This window comes from Cupressus sempervirens, chromosome 11 (assembly GCF_028749045.1).
Source record: "Cupressus sempervirens isolate cs-2001-9-10 chromosome 11, ASM2874904v1, whole genome shotgun sequence".
Taxonomy (NCBI): Eukaryota; Viridiplantae; Streptophyta; class Pinopsida; order Cupressales; family Cupressaceae; genus Cupressus; species Cupressus sempervirens.
Genome location: NC_143128.1, coordinates 154274592 through 154288066, shown reverse-complemented (window position 1 = coordinate 154288066; position 13475 = coordinate 154274592). Strand labels below are relative to the sequence as shown.

The 13475-nt window shown below is 31.2% G+C and overlaps 1 protein-coding gene across 1 annotated transcript; it reads left to right on the top strand.

Annotated features, from left to right (window-relative positions):
• The first annotated feature begins 1179 nt into the window (after nucleotides 1-1179).
• LOC149528668 (putative 12-oxophytodienoate reductase 11) lies at nucleotides 1180-8206 on the top strand. Its single transcript, XM_089808062.1, has 4 exons — nucleotides 1180-1185; nucleotides 1268-1301; nucleotides 1349-1672; nucleotides 7980-8206. The coding sequence occupies exons 1-4, from the start codon at nucleotides 1180-1182 to the stop codon at nucleotides 8204-8206; spliced, it is 591 nt and encodes a 196-aa protein (XP_089664188.1).
• The last annotated feature ends 5269 nt before the right edge of the window (nucleotides 8207-13475 follow it).

The window sequence follows — 13475 nt, the reverse complement described above, 5'->3', positions numbered from 1 at the left end:
ATGGAGAGGACCATTGTTTTCACATTGTTCAAACATATATTGAAGTCAGCCTAGGTTCAAGGGAAATTACATTCCCTAACCACCAGTACAGCCTTTTGAACTTAAAAAACATTGGGTGAAAAATGGGCATAATTGTGCAATTTCTGACCCATTTGATAGCAACCTTCAACATTGAATATTTATGAGAAATATTGACACCGTGCGAATGCTTCTTGCATTTGTTCATAGTGAGAATTTTTTCATTACAACCAATGTCAAAAATCACTACTCTCACAGCCCACCATATCCATCCTTATTACGCTGAGAGGCGTTCTATACAATGGCAGCACAAATGCCCAGCACGAGAATATGCCAAGATTCCTATCAATAAAAAAGAATTGGGAGCAGTTACAAACTTCCAAATTAAATATTAAAAAAGAATTCCCGAAATAATAGCTGGCCGAAATAATAGGAAGCCAAATGGAGGCCGAAATAATAGGCCCGAAAAAGTAGGGCCCGAAAAAGTAGGACCCGAAAAAATAGGGCCCGAAAAATAGGGGCGAAATAATTTCAATATGATTTTTGTTTTTGTTAAATATAATTTTGCATGCACATTCATGCTTTTTTTTTGCGAGGAGTGAGGGAATTTGAAACAAATTCGTGGAATGTGAAGAGACGTCTGTTGGGGGATATGAGGAGCCTCTCAGAAGTTATAAAACCAAGGCTCCTCATTTCATTTTCATTTTATGTTTTTGCAGGAAGGAAGAGGTGGAGGTTATTGGAGGATTAGATTGGAGTTTTTGAATAGGAGTAAATTGAAGTTTTGGAGTAACATTTTTGCAGGTGAGATTTCTATTTTTTATTTACATTTTCATTTAGATTTAGATGTAGATGTAAATTGAAATTCAAAATTAGTTATAATATTCTACTTTGATTTAGATTTCAATTTTAATTAATTTCAATTTGGTTGGCTCTCCTCCACAACAAACAGTGTATTGTGTATTTAATGCGTGCATTGGAATGCAGATTATCAGCCTAATGGCCAATCTCCAGTTTCCTCCACAAGCAAACCAATCTCTGGAAAGATCCCTCTTCCGAACCGAAAGGATGTGGCAGATTTCTTTCCTCCCCGGCCTCTGAAAACAGAGGAAATTCCCAATATAGTTGTTGATTTTCGAAATGCTGCCAGGAATGCAATAGATGCAGGTATGTTTTTTTATTCTGATCTATCTTGGTTTGAAGAAGAGAATGTTCCTTTTGTTGACATAATTAGTCCTTTTACGAACAGGGTTTGATGGTGTTGAGATCCATGGGGCGCATGGGTACCTTGTGGACCAGTTCATGAAGGATAGTGTGAATGATTGAACAGATGGCTATGGCGAAACATTGAAGAATCGTTGCAGATTTGCACTTGAAGTTATGGAAGCAGTGGTGGAGGAAATCAGAGCAGAGCATGTGGGAATTCAGCTTTCTCCATTTTCGGATCATGCAGAAGCATATGACTCAAATCCAGAGGCACTGGGACTTCACATGGAAGAGGCTTTGAATAAATATAAGATATTGTGCGCTCATTTCTTTGAGCCCAAGATTGATAATTCGCAGACGACAATAGCGAGTGAAAAGAGCTTGATTCCCATAAGAACAACATTCAAGGGAACATTTTTGGCTACAGGGGGTTATGATCGGGATGATGGTAACGAAGCTATTTCCAGTGGCAAGGCAGATTTGATTGCTTATGGCCGACTATTCTTGCTAACTGATATTTCTATTGTATATTCTCATGCCCAGCACGAGAAGTTTTAATCTATATAGTTTATTTTGTGCGTTTAGTGCACAAAATAAAGAATGCATATGCAATCAATTTTTTTATCAATCTTTATGATAGCTTTTTTTAAAAAATAGAAAATAGAAATTATTCTTTTATGTATGTAGAAAAAAATTAGAAAGATTTTATGTATGTAAAAAATTAAAAGAATTCTATATACATCTAGATTTTTTGAAAAGAATTCTATTTACATCTAGATATTTTGATTGAAATAACCATAATGTAAAAACAAAATATAAAATAGAAATGTTAATATATGTATGTAGAAAAAATTAGAAAGATTGCATGCATCTAAAAAAATTCTATTTACATCTAGATTTTTTTAGAATGGAAAAAAATGGATAATAGAAATATCAGTTGCATGTTTGTAGAAATAAATTAGAAAAACATGTATCTAGAAATTAAAAAGATTCTATATGTGTCTAATTTTTAGATTTTACTTTATTCTAAACTAATTATTGATGGAAATATATTTTAAAAATATTTATGTAGTTTAAAGTTTAGATTTTAATTAATTTGTATGCAAATAGGAAAAAGAATAAATATTTTATATATATGTAGATTAATTTCTATTTTTAAAATTTACAAGTAAATGAGTACTTTATTCATTTAAAGTAAACAAGTTTTTAAGTAATATATTTTTATTTTAGAAATATATTAATCATAATGTTCATTTATTATTACTTATTTAATATACTTACTCTCAAATCTAAGACAATAGAAATGATATTTTATTAACTTTGAAATAGGGAAGTGTTAAGCAAGTTCGTTTACAAAAATACCAAAAATATATTTGGTCTTTGATCAAATTGGAGTTAATATTAGAAATATAAATATGATCATTAACAATTAAGCTAAATTCAGTTCAAAACAATAATATTATTTAAATTTAAATAAATCTTTTTGAAAAGAATTCTATTTACATCTACATATTTTGATTGAAATAACCATAATGTAAAAACAAAATATAAAATAGAAATGTTAATATATGTATGTAGAAAAAATTAGAAAGATTGCATGCATCTAAAAAAATTCTATTTACATCTAGATTTTTTTTAAATGGAAAAAAATGGATAATAGAAATATTAGTTGCATGTTTGTAGAAATAAATTAGAAAACCATGTATATAGAAATTAAAAAGATTCTATATGTGTCTAATTTTTAGATTTGACTTTATTCTAAACTATTTATTGATGGATATATATTTTAAAAATATTTATGTAGATTAAAGTTTAGATTTTAATTAATTTGTATGCAAATAGGAAAAAGAATAAATATTTTATATATATGTAGATTAATTTCTATTTTTAAAATTTACAAGGAAATGAGTACTTTATTCATTTAAAGTAAACAAGTTTTTAAGTAATATATTTTTATTTTAGAAATATATTAATCATAATGTTCATTTATTATTACTTATTTAATATACTTACTCTCAAATCTAAGACAATAGAAATGATATTTTATTAACTTTGAAATAGGGAAGTGTTAAGCAAGTTTGTTTACAAAAATACCAAAAATATATTTGGTCTTTGATCAAATTGGAGTTAATATTAGAAATATAAATATGATCATTAACAATTAAGCTAAATTCAATTCAAAACAATAATATTATTTAAATTTAAATAAAATAAGCCATGTTTACTTTGAAACATCAAACAACTAATTAACTAATACAATAATTAAAATAAATGAATCTATTATGACATAGAAAAATATTTTCGAAGTATAATTTCTTTGTTTTTGAATCAATATGAGTTTTTTTTTCTACTTGAAAAGATAAACCATCCTAATTGTCATCCTTAGTTAACCCTAACAACAACCCCTACCTTAGCCCTAGCCCCAACAATGAGGTACAATATAACTATAATCCAACATTAAACTATAATTATAGCACTAAAACATATCCCTATTGATATTCTAAACTCTAATCATAACGAAAAATCTTAGTCCAAACCATAATCTAAACCAAAAACCTACACACTAATATTGGTTTTAGTCCTAACCCTAAAATCTAACCCTTAACCATAATGTAAAAACAAACTCCAAAATATTGATCAAAATCCTAAGCCTACCTATATGGATAACCATGATATTAAACTCTAAATCCAGTCCCAAGGTCCTAACCATGGTGTAAACCTATAACCGAACTCTTAAAAAATTTACTAATCCCTGATTCTAATCACATTCCCAACTTTAAACTTGAACCATAAACCATAGTTGTAACCATAATCATAAACTTAAACAAAACCCTAACCCTAAAGGTACAATCATAAAATTAATAATAGCTTAGACCCTAATCCTAGCACAAACCACAATCATGACCAAATATAAATCTTCACCTTACCCCTAATCATAATTTCAATGTTAACCCTAACATTAGTTTCAATCCTACCATGATATGAACCCTAATATAGACTTCACCTTGATCCTCACCCTAATCTTAAGTCTAATTAAACCCTGACTAAAACCTAATCTAAATGATATATCTAACTATAATCCTAACTTTAATTATCATACAATCCAATGCTAACCCTCATGTATATTTAATCCCTAATCTTAACTCTAAATATTCTATAAACTCTAGAATTGACCTTGATTCTAACCATAACCCTAAAATCTAAATTGTAACCATAGCACAAAAGGTGGGGACCCCCACTACATGGCACAATTCTAGGTCTTGGAGCCTCGCGAAAGCACTACAGAGTGAGGAAATGTCAGAAAGGTGACATGTAGTAGCATGACGCAATTTTGGGCTTTAGCGCATTGCAGAAACAATGCAGCGTAAGGAGGCGCTCGAATGGAGACTCATGGAAAGAAGAGGAAAGACATTCATGTTGCTAGCAAAAAACTATGAAAAGAGATAACATGATGTCTTAACCTTCCACAAAAAATGCAAGGTTGATCCCAAGGGGGAATTTGGTTTCCCCAAAAATGAATGATGGTCATCGATGAAGGTCTTCCTCTCGAAATAGACGGCATAGATGCATCGTGAATCCTCACCAATGAAGGATTAAATCACAACCGTCGATGTAGATTCTCCCCTCAAAAAGGATGACTGAGATGCAACAAGGAAACTCCTCCCAATGAAGGATTAAGTCACATTCGTCGATCAAGATTGGCTTTATTTCCAATGGATGATTAAGATGTAGTGAAGAGATTCCTCCCAACAAACGAAGAAGATAGCACAAAAGGTGTGAACCCCCTCCATGTGGCACAATTTTGGGTCTCAAAGACTCATGAAAGAATTGTGGAGTGAGGAAATGTTGGAAAGGCAATGCGTGGTAGCATGATGCAATTTTGGGCTTCAGAGAATTGAAGAAACAATGTAGCATGACGATGCATTAGAATGGAGATGCATGGTAGCATCTTGTGCAATTCTAGGCTTTAGAGTGTTTCGAAGACACTAGCGTATAAAGAAAAGTTAGAATGGGAATGCATGGCAACATCTTGCACTTTTGGGAAGATGGGAAGATAGCTCGCGAAGAAATAAGAGTTATCGAATCTCGCAGCATGAATCAACCCAACCAAGAAAAAATGATCCAGCATGGTCAATGAAGAAATCGAGCCAACACAAAATGTTAGCCGCCAAATTTAGCGATGTTAACCCTCTGCAAAGAACCTATCCCATTTAAGGTCTCTCAGATCAGACATCAGTGATGGGTTGAATAGGGGGAAAAAATAGCACACAATGCCCTCCTAAATGAAATTCTAAATGTAACACTAATAACCATGGTCCTACTTCTTTCCCTAACCTTATCCATGAGCGTGGGAATATACATATTATTATATAGGGCACCTTATATAATAATAAATATAATCTAAAATCCCAACCCTTACTCCCCTCCTAAATATAACTGTGACCATAAGAAAACTTCTAAATATAACCCTTCCTCTAACTCTAGCCTTAACCATGAGCATAACCCTAGCCTTAACCATGAGCATAACTCTAACTCTAGATCTGACTCTACCATAATTGGACACTAACCCTAACCCTAACCTTAATTTTGATCCTAACTCAAACCCTAACCCTAACTCTAACCTTAACCTTGATTCAAACCTTAACCCTAACCCTAACCCTGGCCTTACTATAACCCTAACCCTAATCATAACCATAACCATAACTCTAACCCTAACCTTAACCATGGCCATAACTCTAACCCTAACCTTAACCATAAACATAACTCTAATCTGAACCTTAACCATAACTCTAATGATAACCATAACCATAATTCTATCCTTGACCTTAACCATAGCTCAAACCCTAACCCTAACTCCAACCCTAATCCTAATGCTAACCCTAACCCTAATTCTATCCCTGAGGTTAACATTAACTGTAATGTTAACTTTCTCCCTAACCATATATCTACGTATGACTATAACATTTTACATTACAATATCCCAAAAAAAAAATTTTTTTTATCTAAATTAAATTCCTTATATTAAATTAAAAGATATATTTGACTCAAACCCTATCCCTAACCCTATCCCCACTATAACCCTAACCATAACCATAATGATGACTCTAACCCTAACCTTAACCATGAGCATTACTCTAAAACTAACATTAACCATAAGCATAACTCTACCCCTAACTCTAACCCTAATTCTAACTCTACCATAATTGGATTCTAACCCTATCCCTAACCCTAACTATAAGCATAAGTCTGACCCTAGCCTTAACCATGAGCATAACTCTAACTTTGGATTTGACTCTACCATAATTGGACTCTAACCTTAACCCTAACCTTAATTTTGATCCTAACTCAAACCCTAACCCTTTAAACTCTAAGCTTAACCTTGACTCAAACCTTAACCCTAACCCTAACGTTAGCCTTACTATAACCCTAACACTAACCCTAATCATAACCATAACTCTAACCCTAACCTTAACCATGACCATAACATTAACCCTAACCTTAAGCATAAACATAACTCTAATCTAAACCATAACCATAACTCTAGCAATAACCATAACCATAACTCTATCCCTAACCTTAACCATAGCTCAAACCCTAACCCTAACTCCAACCCTAACTCTAATGCTAACCCTAACCCTAATTCTATCCCTAAGGTTAACATTAACTATAATGGTAATTTTGTCCCTAACCATATATCTATGTATGACTATAACATTTTACATTACAATATCCCAAAAATAAAAAATATATTTTTAATCTATATTAAACTCCTTATATTAAATTTTTAAAAATATTTTGAAGCATAATTTTATACTAACTTCATACAACTCTAATTAAAAATTAATTAACAATTTTATAGTAACCTTATCAAAATAAAAAATAAAAAGTAAATATTTTTCCTATTGCACCGCGACTGCCACTAGCTATATATACCTCTATATATATTACGGCGAGATTAATCGTTCTCGAGGCGCCTATTTTTATTTTCATTAATCCCAACTTCGATTAAAATAACTTTGGGATTAAATAAAAATAGGCGCCTCGAGAACGATTAATCTCGGCGTAATATATATAGAGGTATATATAGCTAGTGATATTTTTAGTGACATTTTAGTCGCGGAAAACGTGTAATAGGTTTTCTAAATTGCATCTTGCATACATGATTCATTTAAACTGTAAAATTGACAAAAATAAAATTGGGTAAAAAAGCAAACAAGCCATATATTACCTCTTTGGCACCTAGGTGTTTATATGTATTCATAGAGATGTTTCTTGTCCCATCCAGCAGATAACTAATTCTATCAAAACATTCATATCTTTATGGATACGCTTGAATCTTGTACGATCTTTGAATGCATAACTTGATCCATGCAAGCATAACATGTGTTGCTTTGTACAACTAATAAGTAAAAAAATTCAGTCTATCGTGTCATACTTTATTCATGATATTCTAGAATGGAATATTGGTACCAACACATGCATTTCACACTGCTCATGAGGGATATGTGAAAACATTACTGTTTCGAGAATTATAACACAAAACTACTGTGAGATAATGAGAAATACGACGTGTTTGTTCTTTCGCAGAGTAATACTATTATATAGTGGCATATTTATTCTCAAGGCATATTTTCATGTCCATTCGTGTAATCTTGCATTATTACAGTCTTCTTAGTTTATTCGCATCATAATTAGAAACTGAAGAACTCGTAGTCAAATTGATGCCTCTTACACTGCATCTTCCATGCGATTAGGTTTCTCCATTCTTAACGCTAACATTGCATATTCCATTAGATTAAGGCTCTTCGGCGCTACTGTTTCTGAAAAGATAATCGAAATGATACCAGGGGTTCCAAAATTGTACGTCCTGCCAAATTTTGATGTAACAAACTGTCGAAGTAGTGCAAGACTATGGGTTTCGTATCATCAAAATGCTGATATGCTGTGTATTTTGATTGATTTGGAAAACAAAGTCATCTGAATCTTTTTTGATTAATATGCCCAATTCATTTGTAGTTTCATTGATTGAAAGGTTCATTTCGAGTCGAAAAGTTATGAAAAAATGGACCCTCCAATCAATGGAACTAGAGATGAATAGGGTCTATTAATTAACAAAGATTTAGAGGACTTTGATATGCAAATAAATGAAAATACATAGCATATCGTCATGTCAATTGATGGATATGAAACTCATGGTTCTGTACTATTTGAGCAGCTTGACACACGAGAATTTCAGAGGTCATACAATTTTGGAGGTCTTGGTACCATTTTCATGGGTCTTTTTAAAAGGGAGAGGCTAATCTCCATCCAAAATGTAGTCAAACATTTTTTTTTTCAAATTCACGAAAATGTAGTAATTTATTTCTAATTTTTTTGTTGTTTTCAACTACGAGCTATGAAATCATGAAGATCAAATACTGAAATTTTCAAAAAAATCTATGACATTTTTTATTTTTTAAAAAATTAGTCAGATAGTTGCATCCTCTTCTAAAATAGTGGGCTTTGAAGAGCATTAATCACATTATCTATGCAATGTGAGTGGTAAAACTAAAGAACCCTAATCACATGGAAGAAATGACGTCATAGGATAAAAATGCGTCAATTTCACTAGGAGCTCTTTAGTTTCCAATTAATGTAAAAATGGAGGGACCTAATCACATGGAAGATCCAATGTGGCAGCTTTAGACACAACTAATTCTATACATTGTGAGACAAAGCTATCTTTGGGCATCTATGTTTCGCTAATGTATCCCCTACAAAACCAATGTCACACTAACACACTTCATTAAATAAGGAAAATTCAACAAGAGTCAAGGTCCTTTAAATATTGACCAGTCAACATTAATTCTCAATTATCATTAACTTTAAAAAAAATACATTTATCAGATACTAAATACAAGATACCAATATATCAAGATGGTTTAGATATGATGACCAAGTTGAAATAAGCTCTAGAATTTACTCAAGAAACATAAGGTTTAGACTATTATAGAAATGCTTTACCACCCTACCACAAAGTTGTTAAGTTTTCCCAAAATCTTTTCTAACATGAAAGATACTCTAACCAACATTGAGGAAGTCTAACCTAGTAATACCAAGAGAGATAATGGAACTTAGTGGTTAAAAGAAACTATGCCCATCGCGTAAAGAAATTGAAGCAACATTATTTCATTTTCCCATAGTACATTGATAATCATAATAACCATCATATTTCATAATTAAGTGCAAGGAACATCCAGCTATAAGGAAATCTAAATGCCCCATTTCAACAAAAAGAGGTAAATGATTAAAGTCATTTCAATGTGCCAACTCCACATAGGCATAAACTAAGCTATGCTTGCAGAAAAATAAATAAATGTTTGTATTAAATGTCATCTAGCATAGAATTTATCAAATTCAGGAATTAAACTAAATTCCAATGGAGTAGCTACATATGAGAGTTTCCATGACTTATTCTAGTTAAATACCCATTTCTCATAGAGAAAAATTGTGTGCAAGAATTTTAGAAATGAACAATCACAATCCACTATTGCATAGGAATACAGTAATATTTCACAAAAGAAGACATCACTATACACTATCACATAGGCAATATAATGTATAAGTAGTGTTCAAGGCCATATGCATTCTTTGCTTCAAACATATGTTATACATAGGTTTAGAGTATAAGTATAGGTAGGCAAAATATCAAAATACATCATATGAATGATCAAGATGATGAGAATTTATTCCCATGGGAAACAAATGTTCAATATTATTTATGTCATATCATAAGCACACAATTTGTATTTCATTTTGTAAGGCTACTAATGATAAAGTTGACTCAATTAATCAATATTTATGAGAAACACTATTCTAGAAGCAATATTATTACAAGTTACATTAAATGATCACCATGATAGAATAAAAAATACATTTTGCACTTATGCATCCTATTCAAATATTTATAATTTCAAGTAATTCCATGTCCTTTGAATTTGATCATAAGTTTCATAAGTTCATCCTTGAAAAGTTGTATAATCTAAGTGGTAATTGCACATTTCCAAGTATTCATTGATAATATGTGTGTTAGTTGAGGTAATTAGAATTATAAGCTATGGCTCTCTTAACATATTCATTACAATTTATTTCAATATGGGAAATGAATTGTAGGGGCCAACATTATCACCTTAAAATAGGGATTCATTTGGTGTCATTATTAATTTGTTTGCAATTTCTAACCTCACTAGTCCAATACTTCATATCTAATCATTCAAAGTGATAAGATGTTAAGAAACTTCCATTGAAAATGAGGATAAGATTACAATGAAATAGGTTATGTGAATCATACCTATAATTTAGTCAATGACCAAAATTATAGTAGTATTCTCATAATTGATAACTAGAGTTGCCTCTAATTTTCCATTTGATTGACAAACAACAAACAATCTATGTAGTTGAATTATGTTATTCCATTCAATTTCTTCAAACTAAATTATCATTAATCAATTAATAAGTATCTCTTTCTTATAACATAGGTGGATGATAATCACAAACAATAATGATTAGTTTTTCAATTCCATAAGGGGGGAATCTTGTAGCACTACATCTATTAAAGATAAATTATAGGGAGAATGGTAGTGAATCTTGGCTTGGAAGATTCAAGAATCAATAACCACCATTACATTGCAATTAATTAATTAACAATTAAAATACCACATGTATAAGAAAAGAAGAGTTGATATCTATCTTATCATGTTTTTTGTGAGAAAGATTAGATGCTTCATTTTAAACAAAAAATGCTCTAATTTAATGCAATCATCATGTTTACTATGGCATGATAGTAAATTGTAAAGCCTCATATCCTTTCAAATTTAGGTATTCTCACACATTTTGGTTGGTAAGAGTCAATTTTGTAAAGAGAGAAGGAAAGTAAATGATTTCAAGACCACTAAAGTGTAAAATTACACACAACTAAAGTATCTCAAAGTGTTTAGACCTACAAGACCTTTGCAAAGGATTTCATTGAGCTAGCATTAAACCAAGCCTATACATATTTATTCTCAAATAGCTTTAAGGTTCAACTATTTAGAACAAGGATTAATACAAATGCAATAAAGGGAACCTAGAAAGGTCCAACACTTGCCAAGTCTCTTTCTCCAATCTCTCTTCTAGACCTCCCATATTCAGCCTCGTCGAGTTCACTTTCTTTCCAAGTTTCATAACCATATTTTAATAAAGGAAACTCTTAAACTAGTATTGACCCAGTCCCCAATACCCAATAATGATAATAAAAAATTTCTCGAGTACATAATAAAATTTGTAATTTAAGATGTTGTAAGTTTCTAGTTTTTTTTTTCATTAATATTTATTTAAATTATTCCACATGCCAAGGAAATGAATCCACGTATCAAAGAAATTTTGAGTTATTTGGCATTCAATGAAATGAGTTGTGAAATCCCTCTATACATAGAAAATGCATGGTCCCAACGTAGATATGTAGGAAATTGTTGAAGTTGATGGTAGATCAATCCCATAGCTCCCAAGAATCACCTACATGGAAACACATGTCATATAAAGAGAGAAGCAAAAGCTATGGAGGCTACAATTCATAGATCCATATAGATGAGATATTCTTGATGAGCAAAAAAAGAAATTGCTATCATCAAAAGTGAATGAATAAATTACAAATAGAAATATTCCTTATAAAGGAGATCAAGGAATTTCCAAATCCACAGAGGAGACATTCTATTTTTTAGATTTTTCTTTAGGCACATCCCATTTAGTATTTTGTTTTTCTACATTCTGACGGATATCTTGTTTTTTGTAGGTTTGGGGATCAATTTTGTTGTTTTAGATGATTTTTCATGGGTTATATTATCTATCGTATTAGCCTTATTTCTCTTTTGATCTTTGTTGACATCCTTTTGTAATATTTCTGCAAACACACTGAGATAAAGTGTCACTCTATTATATTTTGGGATCTTGCACTTTTTTTTTTTTGTTGTACTTGCACTACAATATAAAGTGCCTTGGGGGGTTTCATGTTGGCCTTATTCTCCACATTCCTTTGTCAAGTCAGTTTTCCTTCCATGATACTAGCCTCATGATGTGTCGATGACCCATGCCATTATAGGTGTTTGTACTTCTTTTGCACTCTCAATTTTTTTATTTCTTCTTTCTATAGGAGATTTTACATTGAGTTTTAGTGTTTATGCATTACCTATCAACATTAGAGGGGGTTATGTTGGTTCTATTTCTTTATTGGTTTGATGGAGTGAGCTATCTATTATGTATTTGATCTTATATACTAGGCAATTGCAGTGACTAAATATCTATGCATTTTGGTGAGATGGATCAATTACCATATAGGTATTATTTCATTCTTATTCTTAGAGGACATCAAGATACCTTCCATCTTCAATTTATTATCTCTTTAGGCTTAGCCTTCTCTATCTAGTCATGTTCTATACAGTTGAGGTTTTTCAGATCAGCAATTTGGTAGTGTTTGTAGCTTCATGCTTTAGTAGTGTTCTTCGTAATCATCCCTTTGTTCCTATCTTCTCAAACATTTTATATCCATATATTTTTGAAGTAGGGATTTTACCATGTGGTTTTCTCTATTTCTCATCTTTACAGAGATTTAGTTGTGCTTGGTTACCTCTCACACCTTGTTGTCTAGACCCATATTTCCTTTTAGTAGAAGTTTCTAGGTTTATAGCTCCTCATGTTTATCTTAAGGTTGGTGTTAGAGTAATAAAATATTGCCTTATTAATTAAATCATTTTGATTTAATTATTAAATCACTTATTATCTCTAGTTTACTTAATCTAAACCTTATGCATATAATAATTAATTATTTTATTAATTATTATCAAGTAACATAGGTTTTACCTATTAGGGATTTGATCTCCTCTATAAGGATGATCTCTATTGTAGTTTATTCATTCACTTTTAATAATAGAAAATTCTCATTTTTCTCATCAAGAATGTCTCATCTCTGGATATGGGAAAACAAGCCTCCATAGCTTTTGCTTCTCTCTTTATATGACAGATGTTTACATACAAGTGATTCCTGGGAGTTGTGGGGTTGATTTTATATCAAATTCAATAGGAATCACAATCATATCCATAAAATTTTCAAAATTATGTATATTTTCATGATTAATAATATATTTTCCATTACATATAATAATGGATGCAATCACATTTAATTCTACCAACAATCTTGAATTTCAAGATACTAATAATGCATATTTGAAGTAAATAAA

Bases quoted from the DNA above. Each gene is read 5' to 3' on its own strand.
- LOC149528668 (XM_089808062.1), top strand. The intron at 1,302-1,348 runs GTACCTTGTGGA...ATGATTGAACAG, and splicing joins GAGATCCATGGGGCGCATGG to ATGGCTATGGCGAAACATTG. The intron at 1,673-7,979 runs GTAACGAAGCTA...CCATGCGATTAG, and splicing joins GGGTTATGATCGGGATGATG to GTTTCTCCATTCTTAACGCT.